The 15,304-nt window shown below is 50.6% G+C and overlaps 5 protein-coding genes across 5 annotated transcripts; 4 read left to right on the top strand and 1 right to left on the bottom strand.

The window, feature by feature from the left end:
• The first annotated feature begins 397 nt into the window (after positions 1-397).
• On the top strand, positions 398-2,884 carry LOC127784549 (pectinesterase-like). Its single transcript, XM_052311877.1, has 2 exons — positions 398-1,726; positions 1,790-2,884. Exons 1-2 carry the CDS (start codon positions 574-576, stop codon positions 2,488-2,490), a joined length of 1,854 nt encoding a protein of 617 aa, XP_052167837.1. The 5' UTR covers positions 398-573; the 3' UTR covers positions 2,491-2,884.
• Positions 2,885-5,835: 2,951 nt separating this feature from the next.
• On the top strand, positions 5,836-7,088 carry LOC127784552 (uncharacterized). The gene has a single exon (XM_052311879.1). The coding sequence runs from the start codon at positions 6,001-6,003 to the stop codon at positions 6,958-6,960; it is 960 nt and encodes a 319-aa protein (XP_052167839.1). The 5' UTR covers positions 5,836-6,000; the 3' UTR covers positions 6,961-7,088.
• An 18-nt stretch (positions 7,089-7,106) lies between these two features.
• Positions 7,107-7,555, bottom strand: LOC127784553 (histone H4). Its single transcript, XM_052311880.1, has one exon. The coding sequence runs from the start codon at positions 7,525-7,527 to the stop codon at positions 7,216-7,218; it is 312 nt and encodes a 103-aa protein (XP_052167840.1). The 5' UTR covers positions 7,528-7,555; the 3' UTR covers positions 7,107-7,215.
• LOC127784550 (uncharacterized) lies at positions 7,543-9,584 on the top strand. The gene has a single exon (XM_052311878.1). It carries the CDS (start codon positions 8,081-8,083, stop codon positions 9,341-9,343), a length of 1,263 nt encoding a protein of 420 aa, XP_052167838.1. The 5' UTR covers positions 7,543-8,080; the 3' UTR covers positions 9,344-9,584.
• Positions 9,585-12,334: 2,750 nt separating this feature from the next.
• On the top strand, positions 12,335-13,522 carry LOC127783784 (uncharacterized). Its single transcript, XM_052310949.1, has 2 exons — positions 12,335-12,467; positions 12,524-13,522. The coding sequence occupies exons 1-2, from the start codon at positions 12,335-12,337 to the stop codon at positions 13,285-13,287; spliced, it is 897 nt and encodes a 298-aa protein (XP_052166909.1). The 3' UTR covers positions 13,288-13,522.
• Positions 13,523-15,304: the final 1,782 nt, after the last annotated feature.

Below are 15,304 nucleotides of genomic sequence, written 5' to 3'. Positions count from 1 at the left end.
GGTTAAACATGTGAGAAAAAGTCAACAGCTTCATCTATAATAAAAACGGAGGGAGTATATTTTTCGTTTGTAAAATATGTAGTTTGAGTCCTACCGCTCTTCCCTGATTCTGGCGGCACGCAGCGCCGCCTCCGCCGTCTCTATTTTCTTTTCTAGTTGAATCTCTAGTCGACGTAGAAGAATTCTTCTATACTTTCTGGTTGAATGTCTAGTTGACGCAGAAGAATCCTTGTATTCCAAAATTTTCATGGAGCTTTCTCGCAGAGAAGAGAGTACATTGACCCCTCCAAGAAAATGGCGGGAGCGTCCGAGAATGGCGGCCATTGTTGCGTGCCAAAGCTTCTAAACATAGCTTCCACAATCGTCTCCGGGCCCTTCTTTTTTCCCGGGAAGCGTCAGCGCGGCCACATGAATGAACCCTCGTTCTCCAATGCCTCCGGCCTTCCTCCTCCTCCGTCCTCTCTGCCAATGGTGATGTCAGGCAGAGAGTGTGAGAGAGAAAGAAGAAGCAGTCAATAAGGAGGAGAAAGAGGAGTGGGGGAAGAAGAGAAGAACTAGGGATAGATTCCGGCCATGTCGTCGGCGTTCGGCGACTTCGGCCCGCTCACCGAGCGGCGCCGCGCCGAGAAGGCGCGGCAGCAGCGCAGGCGCATCATGATCGCCCTCGGCACGGTGTCCATCATCATTATCCTCATCGTCATGGGCGCCGCCGCCATCACGTACAGCGGGAAGAAATCCGAGGAGGACGAAGGCGGCTCCAAGGGCTCGTCGAAGGGGAAATCGAAAGGCGGCGGAGGTGGAGACGACGAAGACGGCGGCGGCGGCGGCGGCAAAGCGGACCTGCGCGCCGTGTCGAAGAGCATCAAGATGATGTGCGCGCAGACGGACTTCGCGGACTCGTGCGCCACGAGCATCGGCAAGGCGGCGAACGCCAGCGTGTCGTCGCCCAAGGACATCATCCGCACCGCCGTGGACGTGATCGGCGGCGCGGTCGACCAGGCGTTCGACCGCGCCGACCTGATCATGAGCAACGACCCGCGCGTGAAGGCCGCCGTCGCCGACTGCAAGGAGCTCTTCGACGACGCCAAGGACGACCTCAACTGCACGCTCAAGGGCATCGACGGCAAGGACGGCCTCAAACAGGGCTTCCAGCTCCGCGTCTGGCTGAGCGCGGTGATCGCCAACATGGAGACCTGCATCGACGGCTTCCCCGACGGCGAGTTCAGGGACAAGGTCAAGGAGTCGTTCAACAACGGCAGGGAGTTCACCAGCAACGCCCTGGCGCTCATCGAGAAGGCCTCCTCGTTCCTCTCCGCCCTCAAGGGCTCCCAACGCCGGCTGCTCGCCGGGGAAGAAGACAACGGAGGAGGAGCAGCGGACCCCCACCTGGCCCTCGCCGAGGACGGCATCCCGGAGTGGGTGCCCGACGGCGACCGGAGGGTGCTCAAGGGCGGCGGGTTCAAGAACAACCTCACGCCGAACGTCATCGTCGCCAAGGACGGCAGCGGCAAGTTCAAGACCATCAACGAAGCTCTCGCCGCCATGCCCAAGACCTACAGTGGAAGGTACGTGATCTACGTGAAGGAGGGCGTGTACGCCGAGTACGTGACCATCACCAAGAAGATGGCGAGTGTCACCATGTACGGCGACGGCTCCAGGAAGTCCATCGTCACCGGCAGCAAGAACTTCGCCGACGGCCTCACCACCTTCAAGACAGCAACCTTCGGTATAAACCAATATCAGAGCTTCCGCCATTGACGCGCAATGTGATCGATGGCGATTTTTGCAGCGGCGCAAGGGGACGGGTTCATGGCGATCGGGATGGGGTTCCAGAACACGGCGGGGGCGGCGAAGCACCAGGCGGTGGCGCTGCTGGTGCAGTCGGACAAGTCGGTGTTCCTCAACTGCTGGATGGACGGGTTCCAGGACACGCTGTACGCGCACTCCAAGGCGCAGTTCTACCGCAACTGCGTCATCACGGGCACCATCGACTTCGTCTTCGGCGACGCCGCCGCCGTGTTCCAGAACTGCGTCCTCACGCTCCGCCGCCCCATGGACAACCAGCAGAACATCGCCACGGCGCAGGGCCGCGCCGACGGCCGCGAGGCCACGGGGTTCGTGCTCCAGAAGTGCGAGTTCAACGCCGAGCCGGCGCTCACCGACGCCAAGCTTCCCCCCATCCGCAACTACCTCGGCCGGCCGTGGCGCGAGTTCTCCCGCACCGTCATCATGGAGTCCGACATCCCGGCGATCATCGACAAGGCCGGGTACATGCCGTGGAACGGCGAGTTCGCGCTCAAGACGCTCTACTACGCCGAGTACGCCAACAAGGGGCCCGGCGCCGACACGGCGGGGCGCGTCGCGTGGCCGGGGTACAAGAAGGTGATCAGCAAGGCGGACGCGACCAAGTTCACCGTCGACAACTTCCTGCACGCAAAGCCATGGATCGATCCCACCGGCACGCCGGTCAAGTACGACTTCTTCACTTGAATCCGAACGACCCTAGCTACCCGTAGCGGATCGGAGGAAGTCGAGAGGACAGGTAGGGGGGTTTCGTTCGATATACTTTGGATGGCGAAAGAGTTTTGGCTGTCACTATACACGAGTGGAAATGTTGCGAGGTGCACGCATGAACTCGCTTGTTGATCAGATATTGATCAGAGTTGAACGCGTGCTGTGTGCCTTAGTTTTCATTTGCGTTTGTATACTGGCTGTACGTATGTGTTTTTGTAACTGTACATGATTTTTTTTTCTCGATCATGATTATATTTGAGTATAGCAGATTTTTTTTTTCCATGGAGAGTATAGCAGATACAGAGGTTCAGATTTATAGTACTAGAATATGTCCCATCCAATCAAAATCCTTTATGTTTTAGGAGAGGGAGTAGTAGAAAAGGCCTACTCCTAAATGGGAAACAAAATAAAGTATGGGATACTGAATTTTCATAAAAAGCCGACTCCTAAGTGGCAAAACAAAATAAAGCATGAAACAATGAGCGGTTGTTTGGTTCACAATCTATAATTGCCAAGGTTTATCATCTTTTCTACGTCAAACTTGTCAAAGGTAAGGTCATCAAAATCCAAGCCATAATCTAACCGACAAAATAAAATCATGCTATACTATTTAGAGTCACTAAAGAGAAATATTGGATTTGCCAATATTTATAAAAAAAATATTGGATTTACCAATATTTAAAAAAGAGAAATCTTATCATTCTTGTGAAAGTCAACCAAACACTCATCATGAATTTCTAACCAGGCATCGTCGGCCTTTGGACTGATACGGCAAACTTTGCCGTTGCTTCATCAGAGCATCCATACATGACCTATGGCTGGATTTCAACCACCATATCTGACAAGCACCTAACATCATCCTGCAGTACCTATTTCAGGATCAAATGAATTCAGAAAATCAGCACCAATTACAAACATGACATCCTTTCAATTCCTACTGGCTTAAATTAAGATTTACTTCAATTAGAAAAAGGTTAAGATTTTTATCCGAATGTAAAAAAAAGGTTAAGATTTAATTCTACGTGCGTTGACATTGCGAAAATGCTGCCGCTCGGTCGCCCGGGGGAGGGGGAGAAAATCGGGCGCTCCCCCCCTCCCCCCTCCACAATGTGTCCATGTGCTTCTACTGGGACCTCACCATGTGTCCCTACTACTTGCCACATATCTTCACCATATACTCTATTGCAACAAAAAAAATCACATATTTTGAAAACCCCCTATTAAGGAAATTTGGTTTATTTTTTGTTCCACAAAAAATGTTTTACTTAGTGTACTCACAATGTTTCACTATGTATAAATCTAATGTTGTAGTGAACTGAAATACTCCATTGCAATAAAAAAACCCACATATTTTGGAAACCCCCTATTAAGGGAATTCGTTTTATTTTTTGTTCCACCGAAAAATGTTTCACCTAGTGTATTTATAATGTTTCACTATGTATGGATCAAATATTGCAGTGAACTGAAACATTGTTTCACTATTTGCTGAAACATTATTTTTATATAAAGTGAAGCAACACCCAATTTAAACGAGTGAAATATTTTCGATCTACTTAGTGAAACAATTCCGATATACCCAGTGGAACATCGTGCAACATTTAAAAATAATTCAATAATAAGCTAATTTTTTTTCATCAGAATATATCCATGTGTGGTCTTATTTTGAAGATTTAATTGCAACGAATTTAATGGTACAATCGGATCATGATTTGGATAAGTAATTTAAGAGAAAAATCAGTTTAAAATAGTTTTTGCACGTAAATTGGGCGCAACGCCCGATTTTTCCCCAAAGCATCGGGCGTCCGACGCGTAGGACCTTCCTTGACATTGATCCTAGCCAGCTTTCTTTTTTATTCCATAATTTGTTCACTTAGTTGTATGACCTCAGGCCTATTCTTTTCTGTAAAAAAAAATAGATAAACTTTTGGATACTTGTGGCACGCTTTTCAAATTGCTAAACGGTATGTTTCGTGCGAAAACTTCCTATATGAAAGTTGTTCTAAAATATCAGATTAATCCATTTTTCAATTTTATAATAATTAAAACTCAATTAATCACATATTATTACCACCTCGTTTTACGTGAAATAGTTAATCTTTATCTTTATCTTATAGGAGGTACTAACACCACCTCAATGTTGTTCTGTCGTTATTTCTAACAAGCTCATACTTGCACATTACTTATTAATTATTAGATTCTCCATTCAACTGATGCGTGGATTAGTAACGTCCAGGGATTATAATTCCGACGAAAACCGGTCGAATCCCACGAAATTTTGAGGTTTCTACAAGGCTCAAAAATAGAAGCCGTTTGAGATTTCGATGAGTTTCATTCAAATTTAAATTTGAATTGATAAAAAAGAAATAAAATCAAATAAAATCTTATAAATAGTATGATATTCATAGAACCTATTGGGATATAAATTTTCGAAAAAATTGATGTATTCCGTGTATTTACTGAAATTTACAATAGGAAAGAAAAGAATAACGAATTAAAAAAGGAAAAAAATCAGTTTACCTCTTTTTCTAGTTACCGATTGAAATTTTGATGATTTCGCTTGGAATTTCACCAAAGCCTATCGGTTTTCGCGAGCTTATCGGTAAACTTAAGAAATTTGTATTCAAATTTTGGTTTATAAAATTTGTTCGGAATCGCGGAGTTTTGTTCAAAATTTTGGCTTTCCACCGAATTTCGTGAAAACTGTCATTCCGTCAGAGCCCAAAACGAAAGATCATCTAGGAATCGTAAACCTGGTAACGTCCAAGGCTGTGTTTAGTTCGTGTGCCAAAATTTTTTAAGTATACGGAGACACATTTCAAGTATTAAACATAGACTAATAACAAAACAAATTACAGGTTCCGTCTGTAAACTGCGAGACGAATTTATTAAGCCTAATTAATCCACCATTAGCAAATGTTTACTGTAGCATCACATTGTCAAATCATGGTGTAATTTGGCTCAAAAGATTCGTCTAGCAATTTACAGTCGAACTGTGCAATTGGTTTTTTTTCGTCCACATTTGATTCTCCATACATGTGTCCAAACGTTTGGTGTGACAGAAAAGTTGAAACTAAATAATTTGCTCAATTTTAATTTCAACCAAACTTCCAACTTTAGTGTTAACTAAACACACCCATCAACATTTGCTCAAGATGGAATCCAGTCCTCGGTCACGTTTAGATGCTCGAGATGAAAAAACGGCGAAGTTTGCCGTATCACCCCGAGACAGACGATGCCAACCCAACCAGAAGGAGAAACCGAGAAAGTACCTGTAAAAGCTGACTGCTGCACATGAAATGGAAATGACAGATGAGAGTCCTGCACTTTCTCTCTGCCTCGAGGCTCGCGCGTCGTCTCGGGACCAACGGTCGCAAGTCGCAACGGGATGGAACATGGTCCATGGAGTGATCAACAGCCCAGGAGTCACAGCTCCCTCCACGCACAAGAGTAACCGCACGACGCGACGCCATCACGTTCGATACCAGCATGGTTGTGGTGGCTCACGGGGTGGACCGGGGGAGCGAACTCGCCGCCGCCAGCGAGGAGGATGATGGGTACTCCACCTCCACCACCGATGACGACGACGACGACGCCGTCGAGCCCCACGGCCCGGCGTCCTCCGGGCTCCTCTGGGTCCCTTACGCCGCGGCGGTCTCCGCCGTCCGCGCCCTGCTCGGCGCCTCCCACCACGACCTCCGCCTCCGCGCGCACCAGCTCTCGCGCTCGCTCAGCGCCGTCTTCTTCTTCGCTGGCGCGGGGCTCGGGCCCGAGGGGGCGGTGCTCGTCTGCGCCGACGTGCCGCCGCTCGGGCCGGCGCTGCGGGACGCGCAGCGCGCGATGGTGCGGGTCGCGGCGGAGGAAGCGGACCACGCCGCGTGCGACTGCTACTACGACGCCGTCCGCGACGCCATGCGGCTGCTGGTCGGCGACGCGGGCCTGTTCAGGTCGTCCTTCTCGTCCCACTGGGTGTTCTTCTCCAACGTCGAGTTCCAGTCCCGCTTCCGCGGCTACAACCCGTTCCCCGCCGTGGCCGCCGCGTCCGCGCTCCGCTGGGTCCCGCACGCGGCGGCGGTGTCCGCCGTCCGCGCCCTGCTCGGCGCGTCACACGAGGACCTCCGGCTCCGCGTTCACCACCTGTCGCGCTCGCTGAGCGGCGCGTTCTTCGCCGTCGGTGCGGCGGCGGCGCCGTTCGCGTCGGGGGCGCGGTTTCCGGAGGGGAAGCTGTTCGTCTGCGCGGACCTCCTGCCGCTGGGGCCGGCGCTGGTGGCCGCGCAGCGGGCCATGATGCAGGTGGCGGTGAAGGACGCCAGCCACGGCCCGTGCGACTGGTACTTCGACACCGTCGGCGAGCTCATGCGGCTGCTGGTCGGCGACACCGGGGTCGGCCCTGCGGTGTTCGACCGTGCGTCGTTCGAGTCAGCCTTCGCTCTCGAATGGGAGAACTGAACTACAGCAAGTTCAAAGTTCTTCAGATTTTCCTTGGTTTATGTCTCAAACTACCGGTCAAATTAGCAGTTTGTTCGTAATTCAATACATGTCCCAGCAAAATTAATCTGAAGAATTTGTGATTGCAGAATTTTGCACTAGATTCATAGGTGAATTCAAACAAGTTTTACTGCTAGCATTTTCTTCATTACAGGATACAGGGCTACATCTGAAACAAGCAGATTCCTAACAAGACAAACACAATGCAAAAGGCTCCTAGCCGCCGAAGCCGTAGAGGGTGCGGCCCTGGCGCTTGAGGGCGTAGACGACGTCCATGGCGGTGACGGTCTTGCGGCGGGCGTGCTCGGTGTAGGTGACGGCGTCGCGGATGACGTTCTCGAGGAAGATCTTGAGCACCCCGCGGGTCTCTTCGTAGATGAGCCCCGAGATGCGCTTCACCCCGCCCCTCCTCGCCAGCCTCCGGATCGCCGGCTTCGTGATCCCCTGGATGTTGTCGCGGAGCACCTTCCGGTGCCGCTTCGCCCCGCCCTTGCCGAGACCCTTCCCTCCCTTGCCGCGCCCCGACATCGACGACGATGGAATTGGGGATTTTTGGTGGATCTGTATTGGGGAGATAGGTGAGGGCGATGTTATATGGAGTAGGATTTGGGTGGGGGAGTGGGGAGTGGGGAGCCGTCGGATGGGGAGCGATCCGCGTGAGTGGTGAGGAGTGCAGCGTGGGCCGTTGGATTGAGGGAGGCGCGGATCGGCGAGGTTGGTTTTGGGGAGTGTAGAGTGGAGACCGCGCGGGCAAATTTGGGGATTTCGTGGTGGTAGAGCGAAATTTTCGCGGTTTGGGCTGTGCGCGGCGCGAGCTTTGCGAGTTTTGCGCCGTGATGGATTTCGGCAGTCGGCACAGCCTTGCCTGGTTGGTTTGGTCTTTTTGGAGCTCTGGGCTGGGCTGCGCTGGGCGCACTGGCAAATGGCAATGTGCTACGGATGAGGCGATGAGCATGTGCAGGTTTCCTCGGTAAAAAGTCTAGAAAGCTACGTGTCATGCCGTCTTTGATTACTTGTGAATCGTTAAAACCTGGACCCTTTTTCATGCAAATGATATGGCCTGCCATCCAGGAATCGAAACATGGCCCGGCCATGGACTTCTGAGAAACCAAATACTACTACCAAGGTTCCTCTGCCACCACCAGTCCACCACAGCTCCACAAGTCCACAACTATATTCCACGCAAAGGCGAAGAAGACTTGTTATATGCTTGCACTATACTTCTTCACAGCTTATGTGCTCTCTACTCCGCTGCAAATATGCAGCAGCCTGTACTCGATCGTGTGTTCCCTCCGCACCGCGTGAACCTGCTGCAAAAATCCCCAGAAAAACCACCATTTCTGCCTCTGCCAAAACCAACTTCGTTTGGGCCACAGCCACACACCGTGTACGCACGCATTCTGCCATGAAGCCGCAGAGGCTGCCGCTGCCGCCCGTCCCCGCCGCGGCGCTCCTCCTGCTCCCCGTCGCACTCCTCGCCGCCCTTCTCTTGGTCGTCTACCCCAACGAGTTCGCCCTGCAGGCCTCGCTGGCCGGCGCCGCCGCATGCGGCGATCATCAAGGCGGCGGCGGCGGCGGTGGCGTGCAGGCGGCCCCGGAGTTCCGGCTGCTGATCGGCGTGCTGACCCTCCCGGCGCGGTACGAGCGGCGGCACCTGCTCCGGATGGTGTACGCCCTCCAGCAGCCGGCGGTGGCGTCGAGGGCGCGCGTGGACGTCCGGTTCGTCTTCTGCCGCGTCGGCTCGCCGGAGGACCGCGTCCTGGTGTCCCTGGAGGCGATGGCGTACGGCGACGTGGTGGAGCTCGACTGCCCGGAGAACATGGACAACGGCAAGACCCACGCCTACTTCTCCAGCGTGCCGCGCCTCTTCGGCGGCGGCGAAGCCGCCTACGACTTCGTCATGAAGGCCGACGACGACACCTTCTTCCGGCTGCCGGAGCTCGCCGAGTCGCTGTCGCGCGCGCCGCGGCGCGACCTCTACTACGGGTGCATGGTGCCGTGCGACTACGTCCGCGGCTCGAACGAGTACATGTCCGGCATGGGGTACCTGCTGTCGTGGGACCTCGTGGAGTGGATCGTGGCGGCGGCGGCGGAGATCGAGGGGAGGACGGGCGGGCCGGAGGACCGGACGCTCTACTCGTGGCTCCGACGCGGCGGCAGGGGCAGGAACCGGGTGGACGTGAAGCCGGCCATGTACAACTTCCCCGGGAGGCACCCGTGCTCGCACGAGTTCATACCGGACACCATCGCCGTGCACCAGCTCAAGGACAACCGCCGGTGGGCGAGGACGCTCCAGTACTTCAACTTCACCGCCGCGCTCAAGCCGTTCTACCCGGTGATTTAGGTTGATCGATATATCGATCTCGTGAGTTTTTACCGCAATTGAATTTTTTTTGTTGAGCCGAGTCAACTTCGGTTCGTGAGATTTGTATTCTTTTGATTGTTGTATACGTAAAGCTGCAAATTAAACATTTCTCGATCCGTAGGAACGGGCGGTGAGGTAACCAGTGTACGTAACATGTTCGATTGTTCATCGATCCCAAGCGTATACTACCTCCGTCCCAAAATAAATGCAGCTGTGGAAATCCGTGTTCAATGTTTAACCATTCGTTTTATTTAAAAAATTTATGAAAAATTTTAAAAAAATTAGTCATACATAAAGTATTATTCATATTTTTATCATCTAATAATAATAAAAATAGTAATTATAAAAATTTTTCAAATAAGACGAACAGTCGAACGTTGAGGATGAATAGTGTAAAACTACACTTATTTTGGGACTGAGGGAGTACGACCGAGTCGATATCAAGCAAATTAAAAGCGAGCACATGCACATGCAAGAGGCCAGGCTTGTTTAATTGTGTTATAAGCTTGGCCAACCGGACATTCCACTCCACAGCAACACCCTTCTCTTGCTCAGCGCGCTCACGTCGAATCGTAACAGTTCTACTTAAAAAAATATGTTGTCATATAGGAGTATTTTTTTTCTTGATTTGAGTTATTTTGTGATTACTATCTCTCCATTCATGTTTCTATCTCTCTGCTACCTCTTCTTTCAAATGGGAAATTTATTGTTGTAGGCTGTGTTCTTCCCTCTTTTTTTCTAACTCACTTTTCTCGTTTTCCGCGCGTGTGCACGTTTCTCAAACTCCTAAATGACACTATAGGAAAACAATCTTTCTATACGAGGACTCCTTTAGATTGCAGATGAACCGTAACTAACGGCGTCTGCAAAAATCGACCTCCATTTTAACGTACGACTCCCTAAGAGACCCACATGTAAAATTCTATTTTTACAGGCGGGTCTCTTAAGGGGTCGCATGTAAAAATAAGTCTATTCACATGCGGGCCTCTTAAAGATCCGCATACGGATCTCTTAAGGATTTGCATGCAAAATTATCTTCTCTTTATTACAGTTTTTCCCTCCTCACCACTCCAAATTTTTCACCTCTTATCCTCTCCTCTTTCTCCTCTTTGATATTTCCCCCTCTCTCTTCCTTCACCTCTATCTTTCTCTCATTTTCTCCTCTCCCTCTCTTTCTCTCCGTCTCCTCTCTCTCTCTTTCTCTCACCGAGCGGGAGGCACTGGGCAACGGGCGGTGCAGCCGATGAGCAGGCGCTGGGAGCAGGCACCACCCCACGACACGGACTACGGCGGCGGCGCTGGGGGGCATGGGCGACGGCGGCGGCCCTCTCCCGCCTGGATCCGCCGGTGGTTGCCCTCCCCTGCCCCGATCCGCTGGCAGCAGCCCTCCCCCGCCTGGATCCGTAGGCCGGTGCCCTCCCCCACCCTGATCCGTCGGCTGCGGCCCTCCCGGTGCCTCCTCACCGTGACAGGAGGAGGACGACGTTAACGGTGGCTGCGAAGGCTTAAGGACGACGGCGACGACTGGAGGATGAGGACGATGGCGGCGGCGACTGGAGGACGACGGCGAACCGGTAGTGGGTGTATTTTTCGACTTTTGGAATTTTTATTTTTTTCACGATTTTTCCTTTTCGCTTGCAGTTGCACGGGCCGCATATCTCGTCCTAAGCTTCATCTCAAAACCTGATCCGTTTCATATTAAAATACAAATTTTACCTCAATTTTTATTAGCATATTTTTCAAACGGTTAAACTGTGATTTCGTAAAAAAAAAACTTTATATATAGTTGTTGCTCTAAAATATTTAAATAAATCTATTTTTTCAGGTTTGTAGTAATTTAAATTTAATTTATCATTTTCAAATGATTTTCTTGTTTTAGATGTCCTTACTTAATCTCCATCTTCATAACTATTTGGGCAGATTTTTTCAGATGTAGTACTACTATGTGGTACGTATACATCATAACAAATCGTTGTTTGTTGCTTTTGCAATTAGTATATAGTCAAACCACTTTCGTTCGTGGTACTGTGTGACTGTGACTGAGCCGGAAGCTAGAAGCATCTCCTCAGAGAGACGTGGTCACTGATGTGTGGGCCCATGAAAGTGAGACCCACCTATCAGCGACCCATGTCTCTCTGATTTTACGTCAGAGGAACTCCGTCCGACTTAGCCTTCTCCTATCATCAAATTGTATGGACATTATCACGGAACTATTATAAACATTTAAGAACTTGCATGCCACTCAAATAGTTATGATTTATTAGATAAATTAATATATGATAAATTACTTCATAAACATGCAAGGTAAAATTTAACTAGTACATATTGCAAGGCAAAAAAACAAATTCAACTATGAATATACGTTAACTAGCTATAGTTTAATGTTTTTTCTTGCTCGTAAAAGTTGAATTTTAATTAACTGATATATCACGTGTTAATAAAAACTTTTATTTTTTTAAAAAACATCATAATTATTTGAATAACATACGATTAATGAGGAGGTATTTCCTCGAGAGTTTAAAATCCACCTCCATCATCATGTCAGGAAACTCTTTTAATCACATGGGTGGATGTTCTCCCGTTTATTGTATGCCATTTAAATAATTACGAAAAAAATAAAAAAATATGATAAGATACATCAATATGCAATATAGATGCAAGTTAAAATTCAACAAATACGAATTGTAACAAGAATAATAAATAAAACTCAAAATTAGTATAGGTATATTTGCAATTAAATTTGTTATCTTTGTTACAACTTGTAAAAACACATATTTGTGAATTGATATATTAGATGTTGATATATCTTGTTATTTTTTTGGTTATAATTGACATGTAATGAATGAGTGTGACGTCCACCCGTCATCTTCCGCTGCTTCATAAGCTGGATAACTGCGCAACGCAACACCCGGTAACCAGGCCATTTCGTTCGTCTCGTCGTCTCGTTTCGCCGGTTGGGATTCGGGAGCCATGAAGCAGGCCACGTCGTCGCGCTTTCCGGCCACCTCGTTTTGCTCGCTGTGCCTCCGCCTCCTCCTACCCCTCGGACTCGTAGCCATGGCGCTGTCGAGCCTTGTTGTCCTCTCCGTCTCCGGCTGCCTCAGTGCTCCGCGCTCCCGTCCCGTCGTCGACAACACTAACAACGACGGCGGTCGCTAGGTGCTGAGACGACGGCCGCGAGGGAGCCGGAGTTCCGACTCCTCGTGGGTGTGCTGACCACGCCGAGCCGGTACGAGCGGCGCGGCATCCTGCGCCTGGCGTACGCGCTGCAGCCCGCGCCGGCGGCGCAGGTGGACGTGCGGTTCGTGCTGTGCGACGTGACGGACGCCGCGGACGCGGTGCTGGTGGCGGCGGAGGCGGCGCGGCACGGCGACATCCTGGTGCTCGACGGCTGCAGTACCGAGAACATGAACGACGGCAAGACGCACGCGTACCTCTCCTCCGTGCCGCGCCTGTTCGCGCCGTGCCCCTACGACTACGTCATGAAGGCCGACGACGACACGTACCTCCGCGTGGCGGCGCTCGCCGACGAGCTCCGCGGCAAGCCGCGGGAGGACGTCTACCTCGGCCGGGGCTACGCCGTCGGCGACGACCCGATGCCGTTCATGCACGGCATGGGCTACGTCGTGTCCTGGGACGTCGCGCGCTGGGTGTCCGCCAACGAGGACATCGTGCGTCGCAGCGGCACGCGGGGGCACGAGGACCGCCTCGTCGGCAGGTGGCTCAACGCCGGCGGCAGGGGACGGAACCGGTACAACCTCAAGCCGCGGATGTACGACATCAACTGGGACATGGACGAGTTCCGGCCCAACACCATCGCCGTGCACAGGCTCAAGAACAACCGCCGGTGGGCCGCCGTGTTCCGGCACTTCAACGTCACCGTCGGCATAAAGCCATCCACAGCGGCAAGGCCACACAACTAGAATCCAGTGACAAACGGCATAATCGCTAGAAATGGATGTACACTATATATATTGCCTGGACACAACAATGTACTCCGCTATCACTCCTATTAGTCAGTCACCGACTACGAATGTGTAGTTACATCGAAATTAAACCAGGCCCGGTGGGACAAGTGCCTCAACGCCGACGGTTTATGTATTTCTGGGCCTTGCCATCCTTCTGGAATCAGAATGGCCCAACCGAACAACACGAGTCATCAGCGATCAGTTCGAAATATGTCTATTTTGTGTCCCTCATTTCTTACTCTGTTTTAAAACAGAGTATAATTCCGGGTAAAGTCTTGTCCAAAATCCTTCGCGTCGGTCGCTCAGGGGAAGGAGAAAAATCGGACGCTCCCTCCCCACGTGACGCGTGCTGCCTCCTAGGCCCCACCACGTGCCCCTGCTGCCTCCTAGGCCCCACCACGTGCCCCTGCCCCCACCTGCCATATATCTCCACCACATACTCTATTGCAACAAACCACCCACATACCCTCTATTATGAGAATTCGTTTTATTTTTTGTTCCACCAAAAATGTTTCACCTAATACACTCACAATGTTTCAATATGTATGAATCAAATGTTGTAGTGAATTGAAACATTCTTTTACAACAAATCACACACATATTATGAAAACCCTCTATTAAGTGAATCCATTTTATTTTTTGTTCCACAAAAAATGTATCACCTAGTGTACTCGCGATGTTTCACTATGTATAGATTAAATGTTGCAGTGAATTGAAACATTCTTTCGCTATTTGCTGAAACTTTGTTTTTATATAAGGTGAAACAACATCCAATTTAAACGATTGAAACATTTTCGATCTACTTAGTGAAACAATTCCGATATATTTGGTGGAACAGCGTGCAACATTTAAAAACAATTCAATAATAAGCTAAATTTTTTTCATTGTAATATATCTATGTGTGGTCTTATTTTAAAATTTTAATTGCAACGAATTTAATGATGCAATCGGATCATGATTTGGATAAATAATTTAAGAGAAAAAATAGTTTAAAATAGTTTTGCATGCATGCATGCTGACGGTCAGCTGACGTGGGCGCACGATTTTTCGCACCCCAGATCGGGCACTCGACGCGTAGTGCCCTCCCGGTGTTCGGGTGCGTGAGAATTTCGCGAACTGTTGCAACAACTTTCCATCCCTTCTTTTGTTCCTAATTATGCTTATAATCACCAAGCTAACATTTGTTTCGGTTAAAAGACCACTTCACATGACCACACATCGTTTTTCAGTTACGAGTTTGTTTTTTATTTGTTTCGGTTATCTCTCTATCGGCGATGTAGGCGCTGCGGGGATGGCAGGAACAGCAGAAAGGGTGCTGCACGCGCTAGCAAGGAGGACGTTGGAGGTGGCGGGTCGAGGTGAGGAAGGGGTTGCAACGCAGTGGGAGCCTAGTAATGGTGAGGAAGGCGGGAGTGTGCGGCGGCAAGGAGGGCATGGTGAACGGTGGCGAGGAAGGCGCTGGAGATGGTGGGCTGCGCGAGGAAGGGGCCAGTTGCGGCGCGGCGGACGGCGGTGAGGAGGGCTGGAAGCAGTAGGCAGTTCGGTAGCTGTGAGCTCGATAGAGCCCAGACAGATGGGGGATGGAAGAAAGAGAGGTGAGGGAGGAAGAGGACGACGCGAGGGTCGAGGTGGTGAATCCAGTGATGCCCACGCTTCTCCTTCCATCTCCTCTCTTGTCGGCCGGAGGAGAAGGAATAGGAGGGAACCTCAACGAACAACGGGATGTGGATTTGGCAATCGGCTTGGTTGCTGGCTTGATTGGAGATTGAGGGCAGGGGAGAAGAGGGGAAGAGGGAAGAAGGAAGAAGGGAGAAGACTGGAGGCAACCGCAGCTAGCAAACACCTGTGTTGTTGGAGTCCTTTAGCTCGGTAGCTATCGGCCTCCATGGAAGAGGAGGGAAGACATGACCCACCCTGCATGAGCTCACCTCTCCGTCGGCTGGCTGCCACTGCTATCATCGTCGCCTTCCTC

This window comes from Oryza glaberrima, chromosome 9, assembly GCF_000147395.1.
Source record: "Oryza glaberrima chromosome 9, OglaRS2, whole genome shotgun sequence".
NCBI classification, from domain to species: Eukaryota; Viridiplantae; Streptophyta; class Magnoliopsida; order Poales; family Poaceae; genus Oryza; species Oryza glaberrima.
The sequence above is the reverse complement of the archived record's forward strand: the minus strand, read 5'-3'. Positions and strand labels throughout refer to the sequence as shown.